The sequence below is a fragment of the Elephantulus edwardii genome, unplaced genomic scaffold, assembly GCF_000299155.1.
Source record: "Elephantulus edwardii isolate Elephantulus edwardi_28Jun2011 unplaced genomic scaffold, EleEdw1.0 scaffold00129, whole genome shotgun sequence".
Classification (NCBI taxonomy): Eukaryota; Metazoa; Chordata; class Mammalia; order Macroscelidea; family Macroscelididae; genus Elephantulus; species Elephantulus edwardii.
The window spans coordinates 6,325,064-6,349,658 of NW_006399879.1; the positions used below are offsets into that span (position 1 = coordinate 6,325,064).

Sequence of the window (24,595 nt, forward strand, 5' to 3'; positions counted from 1 at the left end):
ATGTCACTGTAGAGGTGGAGTGTATACACCTGGTGCTCAATGATGTCACTGTAGAGGTGGGTTGAAGGACATAACGTAGGCGCATGGTGATGTTCAGGGAATAGGTGGAGGGATGTAGGTGCTCAGCAGTGGTCACTGTAGGGGTCAGGTGTGGTCACCTGGAGCAAGGACAGTGGAGCAGGCTCTGAGGGCTGGTCACTGTAGGGGTCAGGTGTGGTCACCTGGAGCAAGGACAGTGGAGCAGGCTGGGAGGTGTGGTCACTGTAGGGTCAGCTGTGGTCACCCAGAGTTAGGACGGTGGAGTGGGCTCTGGGGGTGGTCACTGTAGGGTTCAGCTGTGGTCACTGTAGTGAGGACGGTGGAGCGGGCTGAGGGGTGGTCACCGTAGGGGTCAGGTGTGGTCACCTGGATTTAGGATGGTGAAGCGGGCTCTGAGGGGTGGTCACTGTAGGGGTCAGCTGTGGTCACCTGGAGTTAGGACGGTGGAGTGGGCTCTGGGGGTGGTCACTGTAGGGTTCAGGTGTGGTCACCTGGAGCGAGGACAGTGGAGCGGGCTCTGAGGGATGGTCACCATAGGGGTCAGGTGTGGTCACCTGGATTTAGGATGGTGAAGCGGGCTCTGAGAGGTGGTCACTGTAGGGGTCAACCATGGTCACCTGGAGTTAGGACGGTGGAGCGGGCTCTGGGGGTGGCAGGTGGAGGAGAGGATGCGGTGTGGACCGTGGAGTCTGGGACAGGGACATGGCAGGACACTTACTGCCAAGGTCAAGGATGAAGGTGGGAGCATATTGATTGAGAGTGGAGAGCAGCGATGTGCCACCTTATCCGCTAGCCTTCCTTGAGGGCCACTTTGGAACTTGGGTCAGAGGATGTGGTGGAGACGGTGGACCTGGGGGTTTCCTGTGACCTGTGGGGACAGGGTGAGGGGTGGAAGGTGGGAGAGGTGGAGGGGACTTGGGAGCACAGGGCCGCAGGGTCTGGGTCTGGGTCTGTTGTGGTGACTAGACATGGGGCTGGGGTTCCCCCTGGTGTGGTAGGGAGCTGACCCTGGCGCTGCAGGGGTGCCGGCTGCCATGCTAACAGGCGGATGGTGTGGGGTCACTGTCCTGCACCAGAGGGGTGCAGTGATGGCTGACAGTCACAGACAGGGGTGGTGGCATCTCTTCTGTAGTTGGGGGACCCCGTGCTGAGCACTTTCTACTGGCCCTCTCCTGTGGGAGCCACCGTGCTCTCCCCTCCTGGAGGTGATTCCTCCTGCAAGGGCCAGACCTGTGTGAGGTGGGGACCTGTCAGAGAGGGACAGTGACACAGGGAGAGACAAGTGGTGGCCGCAGCGGGGCAGTTTCGTGAGGTTGGGAGAAATGAGCAGTGCTGGGAGTACCAGCCTCCTCGGCTTCACTGTGTCCACCCCCTGTGGCCTCTGTGACAGCCACAGGGCAGCGAGTCCTCCCTGACATGTGACGCCGTGGCCGTCAGCACGAGACCTTGCCTCGTCACCTCACTGTGTGCCCGCTGGTGCAGCCACCAGGCCGGTACAGGTTCCTGCGGGGCTGCTCTGCCAGGCTGACCGTCTGGCTTTCCCAGCTTGGTGTCCTCCCAGGACTGGCCCCTCCTGACATGCTCACAGGACGTGAGGCAGTCTCTGCCTCCTTGCCTCTGGCGGCATGTCTTTCAGGAGAAATGTGTGTGTCCTGGACGGCCACGGGATGGCCAGTAGTCCTCGGCAGCTTACGACTCGTTCTTACAGCGCCAGTGGTCAGAGTGCGGGCCCTGTGGTCAGCAAGGGGTCAGAGGGCTGCTTCCTTCTGGAGGTTCCAGGGCTGAATCCATCTCCTTTTCTGTCGTCCAGATAAAGTACAGCCAAGACACCTTAGAGGTCACGGTGGACTTTGTCTCACATATGTAGGACTTGCTATCCGGAGGGGCCAGTCCCTGAAAGGCACCATGCTTGGAAAGGTGGGGAGACCCTCAGCGAGGTGGACAGTCACGAGACGCCACAGTGGGCTTGAGGGTGGTGGAGACGGTGAGGCTGGTGCCGGACGGCGCCGAGTTTCCATCTGTTGTGAGTTCGAGCTCCGTGAACCACCGCTGTCTCAACAGCACTGACGCCCACTTCCCTCGGCTGGTGGCCCCTCCTGGCCCCAGCCTCTGCTGTCATCACCGTTCTTCTTCCACTTACGGGGACATTGGCCTGGGCCCTTGCCCCGCCCTGGAGCCTTCACACCATCACACGGCACCAGCACTCACAGACAGGCCCGGGGACCCTCGTGCACCCCACTTCCCTTAGCAAAACTCACGGAGAGGACCCCAGAGTGCTGCTTGGCCGAGCTGGCCAGCTGTATCTCTAAGCTATTGGACAGTTAAATGCTCAGCCGTGATGTTGCCTCATTACTAACGTGGCACCACTTGAACATGACATAATGTAATTTAGAAGCAGGCTGGCTTTTTTCATCCCTACATATCAAAAAATAAAGCGTCCTTTACACACGTTGGAAATGTCAGTGCTTCCGTCACCAGCAGAGCCCTTCTGGACTTGCTGATGGTCTAGGTTTCTCTTGCACTTTAAAAACCTCTGCATAAATCACTTTGACGACTGAAAACTCATCCCAGGGCCCAAGGGTGTCTTCCAACAGCTCTAGTGAAGTTGTTACAGATGGTCACCCTGAGGAGCGTGTGGGGTCCAGGGTCTGCCTGGTGCTGTCCTCTGGAAGTGGTCACCAAGGGCCTGGAGTGGAGCCTCGCCCAGGCCTGACCACCTCACTGGAAGGCTGTTTGCATGCTGATCCTGGGGTCTTGGGGTCCCCCCACTACTTGATAACTGAACTCACCACTGGCACCCTCCCTCAGGGAGCTCAGAGTCCCGGAGTGCACCTGCTGAAGTGCTCACTGACCAGCCCCAGTGGAAACCCCAGAGCCCAGCATAACCCCAGACTAAGACATAGAGGGTCAGTGTTGTCATCCGTGGGCCCCTCGGTTGACGGTTTTAAGATGGGGGTGTTACACCCTGTCATTCATGGGCCCCTTGGTTGACTTTGTTTTAAGATGGGGGTGTTACACCCTGTTATCCGTGGGCCCCTCGGCTGGCGTGGCTCTTGGATGGGGGTGAGTTATCCACGGCCCTCCAGGGCTGATGACCCCACACACAGCAGGGCGAAGCCCCGTCCAGTCCCATACTGGCCTCATGGTTTCTGCTGGACCCGCCCCCAGTCACTGTCAGCCACATTGTGGAGGGTCTCCCCTCCTTCCCTGACCCTCTACTGTCCCAAGCACGATGTCCTCCAGGGACATGTCCTGACAGCATGTCCGAATTCCGTGAAGTGAAGCCCCCCTCGGCTTCGGGGAGCCCTCTGGCCACACCTCCTCTAGGACCGACTGGTCTGTTCCTTGGCCGCCCGTGGGGTCTCGCTGTGGTTAGGCACCGGGGAGTGGAGGATGACTCCCAGTGAACCTGTGGACAGCAGGCCTGAGCCCTGCCCTGTCCTTTGCCAGCCCCACCACCTCTGACACACTTGAGCCCACTGCTGCGGTCGCTGTGTCCTCTTGCTGAGGGCTTCGCTCTCCCTGGCTGACCCCACCTTCCTAAGCGTGATGTCCCTCTGTGAGGAATGACCTCTCCTGGCAGTGTGTCCGCAGGACGTGAGACAAAGTTTGTCACATTGGCCTCCAAGGAGTCCTGGACACCCTGTCCTCCCTGACAGCCCTCGGGACACGAGGTCCGTATGTGTGGACACGTGCCCTGGTGGTGCGGTGAGATGCACCTTGGGTTGCTAACTGAAGGGTCAGCTGTTCCGACCCCTTAGCTGCCCCTTGGGGGAGAAATTAGTAGTGTCCTCCCACAGCCTCCGGCGCGGGAGTCCGCAGGAGGTCACTGTGGAGGTCACTGAGTGTGGACGTGACCCTGGGTCACTTCTGGTGGCGGGTCAGTGGTGGACAGTCCTGTAGGCTTAGAAATGGTGTCTAGGACAGCACCGGCAGGACATCTAATAACGACTGTTTCTCTTCCCTCAGGGCCGCCTTCCAGGAGGACATGTCCCGCCTCGCGTCCCCGGCCCGATGGGCCCCCCGGTGGGTCTGACCATGTCCCCAGCTCCGGACACGCAGCACGATGCACCGAGCAGGGGAGCCGGGCCGGCGGCGCACCCGGAGCGTGGAGGTGGCCCGCGGCCGCGCCGGCTACGGCTTCACACTGTCGGGCCAGGCGCCGTGCGTGCTCAGCGGTGTCCTCAGGGGCAGCCCCGCGGACTTTGTCGGCCTGCGAGCCGGGGACCAGATCCTGGCCATCAACGAGATCAACGTGAAGAAGGCCTCGCATGAGGACGTGGTGACGCTGATCGGGAAATGCGCCGGGGTCCTGCACATGGTGGTCGGTGAGGGCGCGGGCCATGTGGAGTCGGGCTCCAGCGGAGACGAGGCCGGCGTCCCCGACGGGAAGGGCTGGCCTCGGCCCAAGCTGGACTCCAAGGCTCTGGGCATCAACCGGGCTGAGCGGGTGGTGGCAGAGGTGCAGTCCGGGGGCATCTTCCACATGATCTTTGAGAGCCCGGGGCTGTGTGCCAGCCCCCCGGAGCCCACAAGGACCAAGGGCAGGCCGCTGTCGGAGCCGGCCGCTGTGCACCTGGACCCCGGACACCCTGATCCCCCTGGGCTGTCCAAGGAGGAGATGGCCAAGGTGCTGAGCGACGACTCGGTCTTCAGCCCGGGACCGGAGCCCCCCGATGACGGGGCCCTGGACGCCAGCATCCTTAACGTGGCCATGGTGGTGGGCTACCTGGGCTCCATCGAACTGCCCGCGGCCGGCTGCAACCTGGAACACGACAGCCTGCAGGCCATCCGGGGCTGCATGCGGCGCCTGCGGGCCGAGCAGAAGATCCACTCGCTGGTCACCATGAAGGTCATGCACGACTGCGTGCAGCTGTGCAGTGACAAGGCCGGTGTGCTGGCCGCCTACCCCGCCGAGAAGCTGGCCTTCAGCGCCCTGTGCCCCGATGACCGCCGCTTCTTCGGGCTGGTCACCATGCAGCCCAGCGAGGACGCAGGCCTGGTGCAGGATGAGGCCGGGGCCCTGCGCACCTCCTGCCACGTCTTCATGGTGGATCCGGAGCTCTTTAGCCACAAGATCCACCAGGGCATTGCCCGGCGCTTCGGCTTCGAGTGCACGGCAGACCCGGACACCAATGGCTGCCTGGAGTTCCCCGCCTCCTCGCTGCCCGTGCTGCAGTTCGTGTCGGTCCTGTACCGGGACATGGGCGAGCTGATGGACGGCGTGCGGGCCCGCGCCCTGCCCGACGCCGACGTCGACGCCCAGCAGAACGCCAGCACCAGCAGCAATAGCGACAGCGGCATCGGCAACTTCACGCCTGAGGACAAGGGCGCGCGTGTGCTGGTGGTGGACCTGGGCGGTGGGTCCGGCAAGCAGGCCCCCGGGGGCAGCGCCGGCTGGGAAGGTGCGGGCGGCAGGGCCCCCCAGCCCTGGGCGCCCCCCTGGAACAGTGCCTTTGGCTTCGACCAGGAAGGGTGCATCTCTTTCGAGGGCCCCCCACACACGGACAGATTCCGGGAGGCAAGCAAGCACCCGGGCCCCCATGGGGAGCTCCCGCCGACTGCTCTGCGCAGCTCTGTGCCCCCGGCCAAGCGGGGCGCCCCGGGGGCGGGCGGCCTCCAGCAGCGCTGGCTCCCGGTCCACGTGGTACGTGAGTGGCAGGGCGGACACGCCAGTGACCAGGACTCCTACACAGACTCCACCGACGGCTGGTCCAGCGTCAACTGCAGCACCCTGCCCCCACCCATGACCAAGATCCCCGCGGACCGCTACCGGCTGGAGGGCAGCTTCTCGCGGCCACCGCTGTCCACCCAGAAGGGCGAGTGGTCCAGGAAGGCCTTCGGCGTACCGCACATCTTTGGGCCTCATCGCAGCATGCGGAAGACCAAAGAGGACAAGAAGGTAAGGCCCGCGAGTGCCCGCACACGGAGGGCCCTGACGCCCAGTGTCGGTCAGTTAAAGAGGCCCGTGGGCAGCCAGGCCACAGCCGCCACTGCCTGGTCCCCAGCGTGTGCATCGCCACAGCCTCCCTAGCGACCCGTTTCTCTGTGCCTGTCCCAATCAGGACAGCTGAGCAGGGCGGGGAGCAGGATGTAGGGAGCCAGCCTCCTTGGGGCCCAGGCACCTCTCATGCCATGGGCTGCACCCCGTGACACCGACTTCTGCCCCTTGTGTCCCCCACACATCCAGGCTGCTCTGCGTCTGGTGATACGCATCTTACACCCAGGCCTCAGCCTGTGTGGGTGGGTCTCTTGGTGCCCTGTTCCACCTGCACATGCTGGCTTTGTGCCCAGCCCCGCTCTGGTCACTCGGCTGCACACCTCCAGATGGCACATCTCCAGCGTCGGCGTCTCTGGGATACCAGGCATCTCATGCTGGCCGGAGTGTAGGGCAGTCTGTCCACAGGGGACAGTGTGCGCTAGATGCCCCGTGAGAGACAGTGTGACAGCCCCCATCCTCCCGGGGCACGGGGCATTGCCACACTCATCCTCCGGGATGAGTCACGTGTCAGCTTTTCTTTTAAAGTGGTGGTGAAGTGTTTACAGCAGGGCGCTGGACAGGTCCTGTGCCGGCCAGGGCCATGGCTGGGCCGCTGTCGTCTGCAGGGTCCCCACTGGAAGAACTGTTGCTCCTGAGTCAGAAATGACTCATGGGACTGACTCCAGTGGGTTTAAAGAGCAGGGAAGATTGCCCAGCCTTCTCCACGGAGCGACTATTGGATTTGAACCATGTGCCTCTGAGATTGCAGCACAGCTTTTTACCACTAAACCACCAGAGCTCCTTCTCATTGGCCATGGGGATCTCAATCTTGGTTGTCACTGGCCATGGGGTTTTCATTGGCTGGTTGTCATTGGCCATGGGGATCTCAATATTGGCTGTCATTGGCCATGGGGTTCTCATTCCTGGTTGTCATTGGCTATGTTGTTGTTGCCGATTGCTGTGGAGTCGAGCATGACTCCTAGCGACCCTATGAACAAAAGCCCTGAACCCTGTTCTGTACTTATCATCGTTTCTCAAAGTTCATAGAGTTTCCAGAGACGTGTTGTTTAGGAAGTGGATTCCACTCCTGCTTCCAAATAGGGCCTCTCCTTGGCTAGTTCTCATTGGCTGCTTCTCATTGGCCATAGGGTTCTTATTCCTGGTTCTCATTGGCCATGGGGCTCTCACTGGCCATAGGGTTCTGTTTCTAATTGGCCTTGGGACTCTCATTGACCATAGAGTTCTTTCAGAAGTCAAGCGCCAGGCCTTTTTTCCTCCTATATTTTAGTCTGGATGCGCTGCAGAATCGGCTCGCCCAGGTCTATGTGATTAAAGTTGATAGACTGTCTCAGGCTCCAGTGACCTTGCCGCTTCTGTGGCCTCACACCTGAGTCTCCTGCACCTTACAGAGGCTTGTTCATGATGGAATGAGTCCGTAGTTGGAACGCCTCCATTTAAACTTGGAATAATACTGCATTGTGTCTATTTTAAACATCCCATGGGTGCTATTGTGTGCTGTGTCTTCAGGTGTCTATGAACGCACTTCTGTGGGGTGTCTGCCAAGAGGGGGCATGGTTCTCTGTGGTATTCCTCTTCTCAGGTGAAGGAGGAGCATCCCAGGCTCCCCATCTGCGTGTGTGGGACCCCACAGCTGGGCAGGCTGTACTGTTACTTATCTCTCTTCACTGCTGGACTGACAGTGATACCACTATAAAGTCCAGATTTCTTCTTCCTGGGACTCGTGGACAGTGCCATGACAGCAGCAGTCAGGGAGGCAAATGATGTGCCATGCTGGGAAATCTGCCGCCGAGGACTTCTCCAAGTGCCCGGGCGTGTGGGATCCAGTGTACAGACAGGGATGTGCCTCGTCCGCATCCCGGAATCTCTGCCTGCTTCCGTCCATCAGAGAGCTGGTGGTGAGTCAAGGCCAGACAAGACCTGGAGCCTGTGGATTGCCAGATGGGCGGAAAATCTCGTGTCTCCCAGACTCCAGGAGGAGGGACGAGCATGTGAGGGAGGAAGTGCAGACACCGTGCTCCTGAGAGACAGGAGACAGATGCTGTCATGTTGTCAGGAGGACGTCATGTTTGATGAAGAGCGGAAGACCCTCAATGCTGTGGCACCGTGGATGTGGGCACAGAACTTGCAGGAGGGCGCTGGGCTGGGCGGGGTGTGGCGCCGCTGGACACGGGTCCCTGTGCACCAGAGTCGACTTGACCGTGGTCTACTGTGGTCTAGTCATGAGAAGCTGCGTTGCCAACCCAAAGGCATGTGGTTGGAACCCACCAGCTGCTCCAAGGACGGGCCACCTCCTCCCATGAGATTTACAGCCTCTGAAAACCCACCGGAGGGTCAGCGGTGGGTCGGTTCTGACTCGACGGCACACAGCAGCCCTGCTGCCACGTCGCCTGGGTGACATGGGTGCTGGGTGGACAGTGCACCTTCTCCTGTGAGGGAATCAGACACTGGCTCTCCCCGGACTGTCCTGTGGGCTTTGGAGGCTGTGGGTCATCAGAGAGCTGCTGGGGGGCGCGCAGTGTGACCCTCTGACTCTGCCCGGCAAGTCCGCGCCCGGCCCCCGCCACACAGAGCACTCCCCTTTGGGGTCCTGTCCACGCGGTCACTTTCTGCTGCCTTTGGGGCCCTGGTGGCACGGGGTTAAGCAGTGGACTACTACCTGGAAAGTCATCCGTGTGAACTCCCCGGTCACTCTGTGTCCCGCACGCTGCTGAGGGCGGTTCCCGGGCCTCTTGGCACAGACTCGCTGAAGGTGGGTAGTGACGGCGTAGGATGGACAGACTCACCAGAGTGGACTGTCAGTGGTCAGTGCAGGGACCAGACGGACCGCTGGAAGCAGACCATGTGGTCTGTAGGCAGTGGGCAGTATGAGGATGGGATGGACTCACTGGAGAGTGGTCAGCACAGCAAGGGGACCGGGATGAGACCTGCCCTCAGGCCTTGGTGTCTGTGGGGTGACGACCCGGCTGCTGCCTGTGCGGTTGGTGTGTTAGGTGGCAGGTAATGGGGGTTCTGAGGGACCTCGTGAGGACACGGGGTGGTGTCAGGCCCGGTCCATGGAGCCCCACACCCTCAGTGCCCTCTGTCCATGCGTGTACACAGAGTTCCCCTGGGCTCTGGGGACAGCCTGCATTTAGCTCTTCACTGCGAGTTCAGTGAGACTTGCAGATCCAATGGGCGTCCCGTTCAGCGACTCGTGAAGGGTTTGTACAGTGCCGCAGGTTATGCCGTGTCGGCACTCTCCCCATCCCCTCCTGGGAGGTCTCACGTCCATCAAACCCCCATCTTCTCCCCTCCGGCTTGCTGCCCCGGTCAGCGGTGCCCTGACGGTCCTGTGTGGTTTGTCCGAAGGACCCAGTTTGTCCCTGGAGGTCCTTTGTCTGTAGCTGTGGGCACAAAGGACAGGTAAGAGCCGCTGACCCCGCCGGCGAGTCAGCCTGGCCACTCTGCTTCTGAGGTCTGTTCTCGTTTATCTTCAGTGTGACCTCGTTCAGAGTGGTCAGCGGTGCGGCCAGGCACCGTGTCGTCCTGGTCTCATGAGCACTGTGTTGTCTTGGTCTTGGGCCATGGAGGGGGAGATGGCCAAGCAGCCGGGCACTGTGTCATCCTGGTCTCAGGCTGGGGACACCCTGTCGTGTTTCTGGCCTCCGGACTGTGGCCATTGCGGTCCATGGGCTCAGTGGTTGAGTGGAGACCCCTCCTTTGATTTTACACTTCTCTTGGCTCAAGACCCACTGAGGTGGATAGATGCGCCTTGGATGACACTTGGACATGACCTTCAAGGCAGGACGGTGCCACTTGTGGTTTGTAGTCATGGAGACCGAGGCCAGTAGAGCTTGTCTGGGGGCACGTCCGGGACACATGACCTCAGGCCTCGCTGGGGTGCATGTGTCACCCCAGCCGGGGAGATGCCTTGGACACTTCAGAGCTTGTCCCGGAGCACGGCTGGGACACGTCAGAGCGCGTCCTGGAGGCCCTGGCTGGGACACACCTCCCACCCCAGCCAGGGGCACAGGGAACGTGTCCGAGCTCGACTGGGCGCCTGGCTGGATCGCATGGCATCACCTTGTCTGGTGACCCAGTCAAGACATGACACAGCAGATGCCCGAAGACCAGGGTGATGTGGACTCTAGTCTCCTCCCATCCTTTCGTTGGACTCTTGTCATCTGCTGAGTGACCCACTGGGCAGCACCGAGTGTGGCTTCCTGGTCACCTGATGCCTTTCTCTCTCTGTTTAGGCCTCCAAACTCGCCTGCAGCACTGGCCTCGCCCAGACTGCTCAGCGGACGTCGGTCCGGAGGTCCTTCGGGAGGTCCAAGCGGTTCAGTATTACTCGCTCGCTGGACGACCTTGAGGTAAGGTACTGCTTGTTAGTGTCCAAGGCTTAAAATGGGACCTTTGTACATAACAGGTGGACCTGAAGCCCCAAACCCAGCCCGCTGCCTCCAAAGAGACGTGGGCTCCCAGAGGCCCTGTAGGTCAGTGGCTGTGGACCTGTGTCGGGGGTGGGGGGTTGCTCCCTGGGGCCTGTGAATCAGTGGCTGTGGACCTGCCGGGGAGGGGGCTCCTGGGGGCCTGTGGGTCAGTGGGTCAGTGGCTGTGGACCTGCCCCGGGGGACTCCCAGGCTGTGAGCTCCAGCAGTTGGACTCAACTTGTGTACCCAGAGCAGCCACTGGGTTCAAAGTGCTGACCTGTGAGTGAGCGGCCAAGTGTGTCAACCCCCAGGCCTCTCGGCCGGCACCAGGGCCCTGGGACGGCACCTTTACGTCCACAGTGGGGCTCACCCAGTGGCGTCTGCTGTCTCCCTGGAGGTGGGGCCAGGGGACATTCCTGAACGGATTGAATGGTCTCGGGGTGCCCACTGACCCTGCCCGCGGTCACAGGTGGTACGTACACTGAGAAGCGGCGATGCTCGCTCACACCAGGTCACTGCCCGTCGTGGTTTGTAGCTGCGTGTGTGGCCACGATGGCAGCTTTGGGGTCCATGGCTCTGCACTAGGCACTACTCTCAGTGCTGGATGCTTTGAGGGAAGTGCTTCATCCCCCCTCATCCACAGAGAAACTCCTGAGCCGGAGACCCCGGGAGAGAGCTCTGTGGTCACGCTTTGTGCGTGAGTGTCCCTGCTTCCTGTCCAGCCGCTGTCTGAGGGCCCTTGTCCCCCCTTGGTGGCCAGCACGGTCCAGCCTGGCTCCTGCCCCCTGTGGTCTTACAGCTGTTTGCTCAGGCTGGTCTGTCATGAGATCGCTTCAGTGGATATCTGCCCTGTGGTCCATGCGGGTGAGGAAGAGAATGTTCTGGAAAGTGTGAGGGTGTTGGCCGCCCCGTCCTGGCCCTCGGTGCTGTGTGGCTCAGTGTCTGCTGGTGGAAGCTTTAGTCCGCATCTCCCTCAGCAGTGTCAGAACGACGCAGTGACATCGTCCTCGTTATGTGCCATCAAATTGGTCCTGACACACGACGTCCTGTGTGTCGCAGAGGGAAGCCCTGCCCGCTCCTGTCCATCCTTGCCCTCGCCGCCGCCCTCAAGCCCGTGGCTGCGGTCACTGTGTCCGTCCGTCTGCTTGAGGCCTTCCTCCACTGTCCCGAGCACGCGCTCTTCTCCGGGGACCGCCTCCTGACAACGTGGCCTTGCCATCCTCACCTCCAGCGGCCACTCTGGCTGCAGCTCGTCCAGGACAGACCTTGACCAGAGGTCAGAGACCTGGGGGTGGCCTTCCTGACTCTCTGGGTACTGCTGTGGCCATGCTGGGTGCCCAGCCCCTTCTGGGGGAAACTGGTGGAGTTGTCTGCCCACATCTCTTGTTTTGATGCTTACCACCCCCGACCCAGGATAAGAACCCCTCTAGATTGCTGCAGATGTTGAAAACATGACAGGAAAATATTAACAGCTTTATGTTAATGCATTTTCAAAGCTTGGCAAGGTGTCAATTCCTTGAAAACTATAACTTCGTAGAGGAGCCTGCAAAGTGGTGAGATAGAAAATCTGAATAGTTTAATAACCATCAAAACATCTAATCAATAATAAATGATGTCTGCCAAATATTTAGGGCAGAAACACCATCTCTTCCAAAAAGAGGATCTGAAAGGCTCACTTCCCGTGGCTGTTGATGGGACCAACAGACCTAGGATCTAAAATCTGGCAAAGCCATCGACAAGGAGGAGGGTGGTGAGTTCACCAGCACACACCGAGCGGGGCAGCGTCCACACAGGCAGGAGGGAGCTGGGTGCAGCCTCTCAGGAAAAGGAGGCCACAGCCTTCTCTTAACGTTTGAAAAGGCATCAGTGTAATCTTCCATGTTAACAGAATAAAGATGAAAAAGCGTATCCTTTCAGAAGAAATGGCAGAGACGTTTGGTAAGGTTCGTTACCGTCACAGACCGCAGGCCTGTGTTGTGGGGGGAGGCTGCCGTCATGGTACAGCTGGACAGGAACCCACGATGATGCTGTGTTAGTCTGTCCATGAAGGGCCGGCCAGTTCCTCCGTCCTGCCAGGACACATTAAACAGGTTCGGCAGCAGAAATTGGGAATCTCATTGACACAGTGGCTTTCAGAACGGGCTAGAGCATATCCGAGGTAGTGAAATTGATGCAGGTGGAGTGCTTTGTTCACAGGTAACTAGGCTGTCCTTGGCTTGATGGCACCTAACAGCAGCAACTGTGAAAAAGGAAGAAGCAGACTATGCAGAACCAGCCCTTGAGGGCCAGAGGACACAGCCAGAGCCGGAGCCTCACCGCCCCAGAACCAGACCTGACGTGGGCCAGAACATGCAGCCACAGCCGGGGCCTCGCCACCCCAGAACCAGACCTGACGTGGGCCAGAACACACAGTCAGAGCCGGAGCCTCACCGCCCCAGAACCAGACCTGACGTGGGCCAGAACATGCAGCCACAGCCGGGGCCTCGCCCGAGCTGGCTGGAGGACTGGGGAGAGATGCTGTGATCAGCAGGACTAAGGGAGCCTGTACACTAGCCTCAGATGACCTGCTGAAGTCTGAAGGGCCTGCGAGCAAGCTTCAGAAGTTTTCCTGACTGAGTTCTAAGCTGCTGACGTCCCCGCAATCATGAGTCTGGTTCTGTGAGATCGATGTGCCCTTCGCAGTGGATTTCGGACCTTGTAGTAGAGCACTGACAGGCCTGGCTCGGTGTTAGGGGAAGCAGTTGTGGGCACATGGGGACCGTGGCTGACCCCTGGGGTTGGCTTTGTGCTGTGGATGTAGTCGATGGGCCTGCCCTCCCTTGTGGAATTGGTGGTGGTCACAGTGGCCGCCCCCACACCACTCTCACTCATCTTACAAAACCTTCAGCAAAATAGTAAATAAAGGGAGTGTCTTCCATCTGAAAGGAGCCCTGGTGGCACAGAGGACTAAGTGTTGAGCCGCTGAACCAAAGATCAGCGTCTGGAACCTGAGAAGAAAGATGAGGGTCAGCTCTGCTCTGTCCTGCCGGTCGGTGTGGTCAAATGGACCCCATGGCAGTGGGCTTGATGTTGAATTGGCCCTTAGTAGGAGAAAGGTATAAACAAACAAAACGTATAGCATGGAGGTCAGCCTTCAACATTGCTTCACTATCAGGAAGAAGAGAAAGAGGTCTGATGTTATAATGTCTGGTTGAATTTTACTGGAAGTCTTGGTTCATGTAATGAGAAAAGGAACACAAAACCCACTAACAGTTGAGAGAATTGCAGCAAAGAAATAAAGATACTACTGTTCTCAGATGAGATGATCGTAAGGACAGACAACCAGAAGAGTGTATAGTGAAAGAATTTAGCAAGGTTGCTGGATAGAAGGAAAACATACAAAAATAAGTTGTGTCTGTAGTTGGAAAATGACCTGTAATTCAATGCAATTTTAATAAAAAATAACTACAGGAGTTTGGGGGACTTAATATGATTAAAATGTTCTTGGAAATGTCACAGACTGAGATTAGATGGGCACAGTGATGGCAACAGTGGGCTTGAGTGCAGCAGGGACAGTGTGGACGGCACGGGAGCAGGCAGGGCTTCGGTCAGTTCACCTAACAACAAGATTAGCCTAGGCAGTCTTCCCTCAGGAATAAGGTCGGCACATTATCTTTACTACCTTTCAAAACATTATGAATTTATAATTCAGAATAAAAGCTATTTTATGCAAAACAAAACAAAACAAAACAAAAAAAACATTATGAATTGTAATTAGTGTTAGAAAACAAAATGTCTATGAGTGATTGCGTGAAAAAATAAAAAGATACATTTAAAAAATTTACTGCAGCGTGAATATGGATTGAAGCTCAACATTAAGAAACAGAGAGTCTCACCCTGGGCTGATTGGCAGCATCAACAGACGGTGAAGAGATTGAGATTGTTAATAGCTTCAGTGTGCTTGGCTTCACAATCAACACTCTTGTTCATAGGCTCAATATGGGTCAACAACAACATTATAACTTAAACAGTTTAAGACAGTGTAAACAAAGAAATCTGGAGGACACCCACTTGGCCAACACCCAACTGACTCAAAGAGATGTATATTTGTTCCCATTCCAAAGAAAAGTGACCCAACAGAGTGTGGAAATTATCAAACAATATCACTAATGTCACATGCAAACAAGATTCTGCTGAAAATTATCCCAAAACAACTGGAACAGCAGGTCAACAGAGAACTGCCAGATGTACAGGCTGGGTTTAGAAGAGTGTGTGGTACTAGGGACATTATAGCTAATGTTAGATGGACATTATAGCTAATGTTAGATGGATCTTGGCTGAAAGCAGGTAGTACCAGAGGAATGTCTACCTGTGTTTCATTTACTATGCAAAGACATTTGACTGTGGTGTGGACCACAACAAATTGTGGCTCACTCTTAGAATGGAAATCCCAGAACACTTGATTGTGCTTATGTAAAGCCTACACTTGAACCAGGAGGCAGTAGTCTGAACAGAGCAAGTAAACACTGCATGGTTCAAAATCGGGAAGGGTGCATTCCAGGGATTTATCCTATCTCCATAACTTTTCAATCTATATGCAGAACAGATCACCTGAGAGGCTGGACTCTATGAGGTGGAATGTGGCATCAGGATTGGAGGACGACTCATCAGCAACCTGCGTTATGCAGATGACACAACCCTTCTTGCTGAAACTAAGGAGGACCTGAAGTGCTTGCTGCAGAAGGTCAAGGACTGCAGCCTTCAACATGGATTGAAGCTCAATAACAAGAAAACAAAAGATTCTCACCACTGGGCCGATGGCAGCATTATGATATTATTAACAACTTTAGTTTGCTTAGCTCCACAGTCAACACTCTTGGTACCAGCAGTCAGCAAATCAGAAGACGAATTGCATTGGGAAAGTCTCCTGTCAGAAAACTCTCCAGAGTACTGAAGAGCAACGATGTCAGTCTGGAGACTAAGATGCACCTTATCCAGGCCATAGTCTTCACAATGGTTTGCTATGCGTCAGAAAGCTGGACAATGACTAGGGATGCTAGAAAGAGAATTGATGCTTTTGAGCTGCTGTGCTGGAGAAGAATGTTGAATTAAACTATGGTCTGCTAAGAGAACAAACAGATTTGTCCTAGAGAGGGAGAAACGAGGCTGCTCTTTGGAGGCAAGGATTCTGAGGCTCTGTCTGACATACTTTGGGCATTTTTCAATGAGGGAACAGTCCTTGGAGAGGGATAACACAAGAGAGGAAGACCATCGATGAGATGGATTGACTCCGTGACAGGCAATGGAGGTGTGTCAGAGCCGGTAAGATTGGCACAGGATGGAGCAGGTTTCGGAGCTATTGTTCATAGGGTCGCCATGAGTCGCAAGTGATTCAGTAGCACATAACAACAACAAATATTGGGATGCAGATAGACAAACAGACCAGTTTGGAATAGAAGAGAGACAGAAACAGATCAGAAATCAAGACATTTGTGTGTGCACAACAGGACAGATGTGCCCAGGTACACATCTGTGTAAATGCCCTGACTGTACCATGTCGCTCTTCCTCCAGCCTGTTGCATTTATGATGGTGGTGAGAGAGCTGTCCCACAATTTTGTGTGTTAACAACACACGCCTGGTCATAACAAAGCCCCGTGACGGCTGAGACCGCGGTCGGTCCGGCTGGACCACTTCTCACGGGCCGGGCAGTGGTGTGATGGTGTCACCTGCAGCTGCGCGGTCATGCGATGGGTCACCCTCACCTTTTGGTGTGACACGGATTTTCACATAATGACCTCATCTTTAGAACGTACTCATACAAGAAGAATGAATTCCAGGTGTGTTTCCAGTCTAACGAGGAGGAGGAGAACACCAAGGCCAGTACCAGATGGTGCCGGTCACTTCATGCCGGGCAGGGGAGGACCTCACAGACAGAGTGTGACCAGAACTCACCTGCATCAGATGTCATGCTAGCGCGCACGGGGAAATGCCTCACAGAAGGCTTGTGTGTCCAGGGAACTCCCACTGAGTAAAGAATAACAACCCTAGGGGTGGGGGTGAGGCCACACACATTTTGCTAAACAGGCGTTTTGCAAAAGATGTGTCCATGTGTCAGATAAGCGTCTGAAAGGGCCCAGCACATTAGGCCCAGGAAGATGCAAATGGAAGCTCCAGAATGCTCAAAACGGAGAGCTGCAGACAGTATCAAGCGTTGGTGAGGCTGTGAAGAGGTCGGAACGCTGCAGACGCTGGTGGGAGGGCAACCCTCACGGTGATCCTCTTGAAAAATTGTTTGGCAAGGGCTGTTTTCAGTTGCTTCCAGCCTCTGAGGTTGGACGATGAATACAGACCCAAGACCGAGTGCCTTTGAGCCTGCTGGTGGGAGTCCTGAGTAAGCCGCTGGCACAGCCCGCTCCGTCATGCTTGGAAAGGTGGAGGGTCAACGGGAGAGAGGAAGGAAGACCCCAACAGGGTGGGCACAGGGACGACCGGCCAGGCGAGCAGGGTGGAGGTCATGAGAATGGCACAGCACGGGCACAGGTCCGCTCTGACAAGTCCTGGTCAGCTTCATGGTACCCGGCAACCACAGCTGGGTTTGCAGAGTCACCTAGGACAGACGTGGGACAGCTCACCGCGGCCTTCAGACGACTCCACCCGGGCGGGACAGACTGGGGGTGGTCTCCTTAGTGGACGCATCACCACTGCCTTACAAGCTAACGGGAACCCCGAAAAGGGATGCTCCTCGTCAGAACCAACCCCGGTAAAGGAGACTCCGTCATCAGGATGAACCTTGAAAAGGAGGGAACCCCAGTAAAGAAAACACCTCATCAGAGTGAGCCCTGGTAAAGGAGACATCTCATCAGGATGAACCCCATAAAGGAGGCTCCTTGTCAGGGTGAACCCTAGAAAGTGAGGCTCATTGTCAGAGTGAACCCCGGTAAAAGAGGCACTATCAGGACAAACCCCAGTAAAGGAGGCACCCTCCTCAGGATGAACCCTGATAAAGGAGGCACCATCAGGGTGAACCCCAGTAAAGGAGGCAACCTCCTCAGGATGACTTAGTGTATGTGGGGCTGGAGGCAGCCAGGACCCCCCCATAGTTTTCAGGGTGTGCTCTGGCGTGCACCCGAGAGGAAGGCTTTGCACACCCTGTGGGGACCGTGGCAGTGGGAGGGGGCGCCCCCCCTGCAGTCAGCCGTCCAGCGTGCGTGTGTGTGTCTGTTCTGTGCTCTTTTCTGAATCTGTGTTACATTTCACAGCCTGAAATGCCAGGCGGGTGCTGCGTCCCCAGCCCTGTGGAGGTGCTGGGAGCGCGTAGGCCTGGAGCGGGCTGTGTTCCCGGGGGGGGGCAGTGCACACGAGCCCAGGAGATAGGGCCCCCCAGCCGGGGATGCACACACGGGCATGTGAAGGACACAGACTGGACTCTGGGCGATGGAGGATGCGCACGGGGACAGGCAGCAGGAAGGACAAGAAGCCCCTCGGGCAAGTACCGTCCGAGGGGCTCTTGAGCCCAGATGGAGGTCTGAGGGGGACACGGCTGACGTGCAGGTGTCTGAGGTGAGTCTATGTTCCCAGAAGGGCCGGTAGAGGAAGGCAGAGGGTGGGGCAGGGAGGGCCCAATGCCCATCTGCTGGCTCGTCAGCGTCTCTCTGGTCAGCCGGCTGCACCAAGTGGGCTGAGGCCGTCTCGGTACTTCGGGCTCTGGGGAAGAGAGCCCCTCAGGGACCCTGTCACTGTGTGCATCCTGTCCTTATTCCAGGGATGTGGTCGGGAGGATGAGGCCATGAGGGGAGGCCAGCACAGCTGGGCAGTATGGTCATGGAGCCCATGGGTGACTTCTGTCCTGGGGTCCAAAGTCTCAGCTTCTAGCAGCTCTGGCTGGCTCTGGGTCACCCGCCAGGCTTCCTGGCAGTGTTTGCATGCTTTTGTTCAGGGAGATCCCTGTGTACATGTCCCTTATCTGAGGGTGCAACGTAGGAGGTGAGAAGTGGAGACATTGGGGAAGTTTCTTCTTAGCCGGCTGCACCAGCATTCAGTCTCACCCTGTGATCCATGCACCTGCATCTCCAGGTTTCAGAGAACGGGCGTCATTGTGCTCACAGCGTGCGTGTGTCTGTCTGCGAAGGCGTCTGAGAATGTGCCCATGTCAGTGTGCCTATGCTTGTGCCTGTGTGGAGGTGTCTGAATGTCCCATGATCACCAAAAGAGCAAACCAATCTCTTCTGGAGGAAATGCAACCAGAGAGCTCCCTGGAGATGAGGAGGATAAGTCTTTGTCTCACATACTCTGGGCTTGTTGCTGGGGGCACTGTTCATTGGGAGGGACATGATGCTGGGAAAGTGGGAGAGTCAGAGAAAGAGAGGAAGACCCTCAACCAGGTGGATTGACCGAGTGACTGCGGCAACTGGCGTGTGTCAGAGATGGTGAAGACGGCACAGGACAGGACAGGCTTCAGATCAGTTGCTCACAGGGTCATACGGTTAGGTCTGTGGTACATACCAAGCACGTGTGCACACGAGTGAGTGTGCATGTGAGCGTGTGCAAATGCATGTGCGTGGAGGTGGAATAGAATGTGTGCACATGAGTGTGAGTGTGTGTGTGTGCGCGCGCACAAATGCGTGTGTGAGCGAAGGTGTAACTGAATGCACATGACTGAGTGTGCTTGTGCAAATGTGTGTGATTGTGTAACTGAATGTGTGCACACATGTGAGTGCAAATGCATGTGTGCGAGTGAAGATGTAATGGAATGTGCACGTGTATGTGCAAATGCATGTGCACGTGAAGGTGTAATGGAATGTGCACGTGTATGTGCAAATGCATGTGCGAGTGAAGGTGTAATGGAATGTGCACGAGCGCATGTGAGTGCAAATGTGCATGTGAGTGGAGCTGTAACTGCATGTGTGCTCATGAGGGCGTGTATGTGTGCACACAGGCACGAGGGTGCACGTGTGAGTGAAGGTTTCTGAGCACGTGTTTGTGTGCATGGTGCTCTTATGTCTGTGTGCACGGAGCATGCGAGTGCATGGCGTGTGCATACATGTGTGTGCATTCATGATGTGTGTGCAGCATGATGTGCATGAATTTGAGTGCATAGTGTACATATATGTGTGTGTACATGCAAATGTGCTGTGTGAGTGTGCATGTGTGTCGGTGCGGGTGTGCGTGAGGTACAAGCATGTGTGAGCATGTGTGTCTGCATGTGAGTGTGGTGTCCATACATGTGTGAGTGTATGTGTACCTGCATAAGTGTGCATGGTGTGCGTGAGCTGTGCACACGTGTGTGCAGGTGTGCCTGAGGGTGTGCCCAGTGCCCATGCTTATGTGACCGTGTGCACCTGTGTGTGCATGGTGTGCATACATGTGTGAGTCTGTGCATGTGTCTGCACACATGCATGTGTGAGCTGAAGCCCTCCCCTCTCCGCTCTCTCCCTGACAGCGTCCCCACGTCCTCAGTCCTGGGGAATTGCTATTCCTGAGACGTGGCATCTCATTAAATGGGCAGAGTACCCAGTCATTATTATTTCCTTTTCTCTGTGCCAAGAGCTTCAGCTGTTTAAAGAGAGAAAACAGCTGAAGGTCCTGCTGCACCCTCAGCTCGCCATGGCCCCCCCAACCAAAGGGCCGGCCAGCGGGGCGGGAGAGAGGCCAGGAGAGACCACAGAGAGGCTGGCTGGCTTCTCTAGGACGTGGGCTCTCAGGGACAATGTTGGGAGGCTGACCGTCCTGTCCAGGATGCGGGCTCTCGGGGCAGTGTTGGGAGACCAACTGTCCTGTCCAGGAGGTGGCCTTTGGGTCAGCTCTGTGTCAGTGTTGCACGAAGGACTTGGCCCCTGGCCCCCTCCTCTGCCCCTGCTGTTCTTTGTCCTGCTCAAAGGTGTCTCAAAGGTGACCGTTCCAAGTGCACCATCCTGGACACGGCAGCTTACCCTCTATAAGGAGGAAGTCCAATAGCTTGTGGCCACAGGTGCTGGGTGAAGGTCACAGCACGTGTTTGTGGGTCTGTGCACCTGCATGTGCCCCTGTCTCCAGGCAGCCTGCTGACTGATAAGTGTCCCATGGGACAGGCAGCCTCGCACCCCCCTGTCCTGGGGCTCAGGCTTGGTCCTCTAGGCCACCTATTAGCAGGGAGGGCTGCAGCTGTAGGAGGAAGTGGGGTGCAGGTGGAGACCTTCCTCCAGGGTAGTGGGGGGTCAGCCTCCTGGGGATGGCTATGCTCTGAAGCCAAGTGTAAGAGTGGAGCTGGGGATTCTGGGGGCCCCACGTCCAACTCTGGATGCCCCACCCTGAGAACTGCCCTCCGTAACAGTCCACCCCAGTACCCACAGGTCCCCTCTTATCTTGGGTAATGTGCAGACCTCTCAGTGCTTCCTGCTTTGCAGGCCTGGTGCTCCGCACCCCAGTTTCCCAGTCTCCCCGTTGAATCAGAGCATGCGCACACCACACCCCATCCTACCTGACCCCCACGTGCGCCCCACCTCACACCTGTTCCTGGGCAGAGCTGGGCTCAGGTGCTGTCCCAGGCCCGCAGTGCTGGATGCGGACAGCAGGGGGCGCCGAGGCCACGCGTCCTGGTCCTCACAGCATCCCTGCCAGAAAGGCCTAGGAGAGCAGAGCGAGAGATGGAGAGAGGGGGGTGGGCCCCGCTGCAAAAATCAGACACAACCCTGAGCTTAAACCTGGGTCCTTGAGTCAGAACGACTCACGGTGGCGCTGGTGAGCAGCAGCTCTGAACCCTGCCGGGTCCCGCCCCTCCTCCCCGGCTCTGACCCGCTGGAGCCCTCTGGGACACTTGCCATGTCGATCCATCTCTTTGAAGGGCTTGCTCGTTTTCTGACCCTCCACCTTTCTCGGCGTGATGTCTTTTTTGCAAGTACTGATTCCTCCTGACAACACGCCCAAAGGTTTCAGCATCCTTACCTCTGAGTAGCACTGATCGCACTCCCTCCATGCTCTGTCTGCTCTTGTGACACTCATAACTCTTCACCAACGCCGCAATTCACAGGAGTCATTCCTTCTTCAGTCTTCCTTAGTCACGGTCCAACTTCCACAAGTGTACAAAACAGTAGAAAACCCCATGGCCCAGGCACACCTTAGGCTTTAAACTGACATCCTTGCTCTTCAGCACCTGCACCCAGTGCGGTGTCTCTCCAGGTGCCTGTGGAGGCTGCAGGCCTGTCTCTTGGACAGCTCTCCTGCCTTCCTGTGTTTGTCCACCTGAGCGGGCCTCCAGTCGCTTGTGGTCTGAGGTCTGTGTCTGAACCTCAAGTGGACAGTTGAGCCCTGCAGCTTCGCTGAGCCTCAGATGAGAGGAGTGGGAGGGGCCTGGCTGGACAGAGGCTGGGAGCAGTGGCTGTGAGACCCTAACCCTCCTGGGGCCCTTTGTGGTCACTGGGCTTCATGGCAGAGGAAGCCCCACCCACGGCTCAGCCTTGACGTCCTGAGCTGTCCTCATGCCCCTCGCCCGGCGTTACCTGGTACCCACCTGGTGCCCTGCCCCTCACCTGCACTCAGGGCTCAGCACAGGAATGGAGGGAATGGGGTGGAGTGAACGTGTGGGAAACCCAGGCCAGTAGGTTGATCGTTACGCTGAGGGCCCCCACCCCGTGCATATCGGAGGCTGGGACTGCTCAGGAGGACGCCCCCTCCCTTCCCTCACGGAGCAGCTGCTGGGTTCAAACCCTCTGTCTTTTGGTTTGCAGCCCCACGCTTTAGCCATGGCACCCCCGAGCCTGTGCGAACACGGGGGGCGGGGGGCTGAATGAGCCTCTGGCTGAAATGACTGAAGTAAAGCAGCCTGGCACTGAGGCTGCTGTGGGGAGGGCCGTCCCCACTCCCTGGTCCTGGTTACAGGCGGTGATCCCCGAGACGGCCCCAGGGATGGGGCCCTTGAGGGTGGCCTGGCTTGTGTGTGCCTGCTGTTGGTCCCCAGCAGTTCTGGGCTGGAATTGTCCCTGAGCACAGCTGGCTACCTAGATGCTGGACAGGATGCTGGACAGGGGGGGTCACCTTCCAGGACACTGTGGTGTGAGGGAGTGGGAACCCCTGCCTCGTAGTAGAGTACCTCAGGCAGTTCTCAGTGGGGGGGGGTCCTGCTGCTAGTGGCTTCTCCTGAATCCCCCCACTGATGCGAGGGCTGGCCGAGGAGAGGCGCCTCGCCCGAGTGGGAGTGAGTGACCCCACATCCTGGTGCCCTCCCTGCTCAGTGGGCCCTGCTTTTGTGGGGTGACTCTGCCTGAGTCTGGACATCTGACCGAACCCCCCAGACCTCTCTGGGTGCTGGCGGCTGCAGAGCTGCCCTGCCTCCTCCTCTGGTCTCCCGTCCCCAGGCACACTGGGGTCCTCATCCGTGCATGCCCCAAGCCTGTAGATGGCCCTTGTCCAGTCCAGCCCTGGTCTCTGGGGTGCTGGGATCCCCTTTATTTTATGTAGCTCTGCTGAGAAACATCTGGTGATGTGTGACTCCCTCCCTGGGATGATGGGCACCTTGGTAAACTCTCTGGAGCTGAGAGCTGTGCACCCCAATTCTGTCCAGAGAATGCAGGTTGGGACAGCAGAGAGAGCTAGCACAGCCTGGCCTCCACTTACAGGGGTTCCGTGTTCAGCCATGGACTAGATCCTCTAAGTTGGAGAGGTGCCAGGGGAGCCCCACAGCCCCTAGTTTTGCCCCCAGCTTCCAGGTGCTGTGGGACTTTTTTGGGGGTGGTGTACAGAAGCCCTTTAGGGTGAGCGGTGTAGCCCAGGTTCCCAGAAAGTCCACACATGCTTTCGAGAAGCCGGTCTCTAGAATGGAAGCTGTGCTTCCCCTTTGCCCTGGAACTGGGGTCTGCGGCTTTCTGATCCTCAGAAGCTGGAGGCAGCCGAAGCCAACGGGGACCTCGGGGCACCCCGGGAGGCGTGCCCCCGCACCCAGGCTCAGAATAGAACTGCACCCCTGCAATTAGGGGCACCCTGCGCTCGCTCCCCCTCCTCACAGAGGGCTGCAGCTGTGCGCCCGCCCGCGGGGAGCCAGGAGGGGAAGCTGGGAGCTGAGAGCTGGGCGCGGAGCTGGGAGGGAGGCTGGGGCTGTGGGAGGAAGGACTTTCACAGGGTCCCAGCGCGCTTTCTGGAAAGGGCCTTTTTCTCTCTCGGGGAGAGACAATTGGAGGAGCCGTGTCCCTGGCCAGCACCACTTCCTGCCACTCCCGTTGCCATGAGTTACCGGGAGAGGAGCGGGGCTCCTGCTGGAGTGGTGGTCAACTTCTGCATGCACCAGTGTGTGGGGTGCTGACAGGACCTGCGGATCTGGGGCGCAGGATGGATCCGGGAGAAGGGCCGTGGGGCGAGCCACACACCTCCTGGGACCCGCAGGTATGTGCCCTGACCTGTGCCTGCTCATCTGGGGAGGACCCTGAGAGCCACCGTGGACCGTCCTCTGGGCAGGCAGTGGGCAGCCTCCCAAGAGCTGTGACTGTGAGCAGCTGGCCCCAGGACCCTCCCCTGCTCGAGAGGACGTCCAGGCGGGGCGGGGCTGGCCGGTGACGGTGACCCCCAACTCGGCCAGCCTCAGGGCATCCTCTCCCAGCGGGAGGTGTGGTAGTGGACGTGATGGTAGTGAGGCTGGGAGGGTGAAGGTCTCCCTAATGTGGTTGACGGTGCCAAGTCAGCACTCTCTCTACTCTGCATGTTCCGCTGCGATGTGTCCACTGAGCTCCAGCTCACACAGGTGATAGAGAGGGCCAGGGGAACGTTCGCAGTCAGGCTCAGGTGTGAACTTTCGGGAGGAAACAGAAAGGTTGGGTCCCGAGTCCACTCAGCCTGGGTGCTGCTGGCCCCTGCGGAGCTGTGTCCTTGTCATCATCTAACTCTGTCCTGCAGAGACAGGGAGGGGCGCAGTGGCTGAGGGTCCTTTGAATAGAGGAGTGCAGGACACTTGGAGAAACAGCAAAGAGAAAGCCCTGGCCAGCAGCACACGCTCCAGTCACTAGCACGCACTTTACATGGAGGTAGAGGACCCGCTCTGCATGGGAGCTGCCGGGTCCCCTGGGTGGGAGCTGCCAGGTCCCCTGGGTGGGAGCTGCCGGGTCCCCTGGGTGGGAGCTGCCGGGTCCCCTGGGTGGGAGCTGCCGGGTCCCCTGCGTGGGAGCTGCCGGGTCCCCTGGGTGGGAGCTGCCGGGTCCCCTG

General features: G+C 57.8%; 1 protein-coding gene across 1 annotated transcript in view; it reads left to right on the forward strand.

The window, feature by feature from the left end:
- The first annotated feature begins 4,105 nt into the window (after positions 1-4,105).
- The window catches only part of RGS12 (regulator of G-protein signaling 12), a 79,339-nt gene continuing 58,849 nt past the window's right edge, over positions 4,106-24,595 (forward strand). The window contains exons 1-2 of the mRNA XM_006893661.1: positions 4,106-5,941; positions 10,276-10,392. Of these exons, the coding sequence (XP_006893723.1) occupies positions 4,106-5,941; positions 10,276-10,392 (1,953 nt within the window). The remainder of the gene's footprint in view (positions 5,942-10,275; positions 10,393-24,595) is intronic.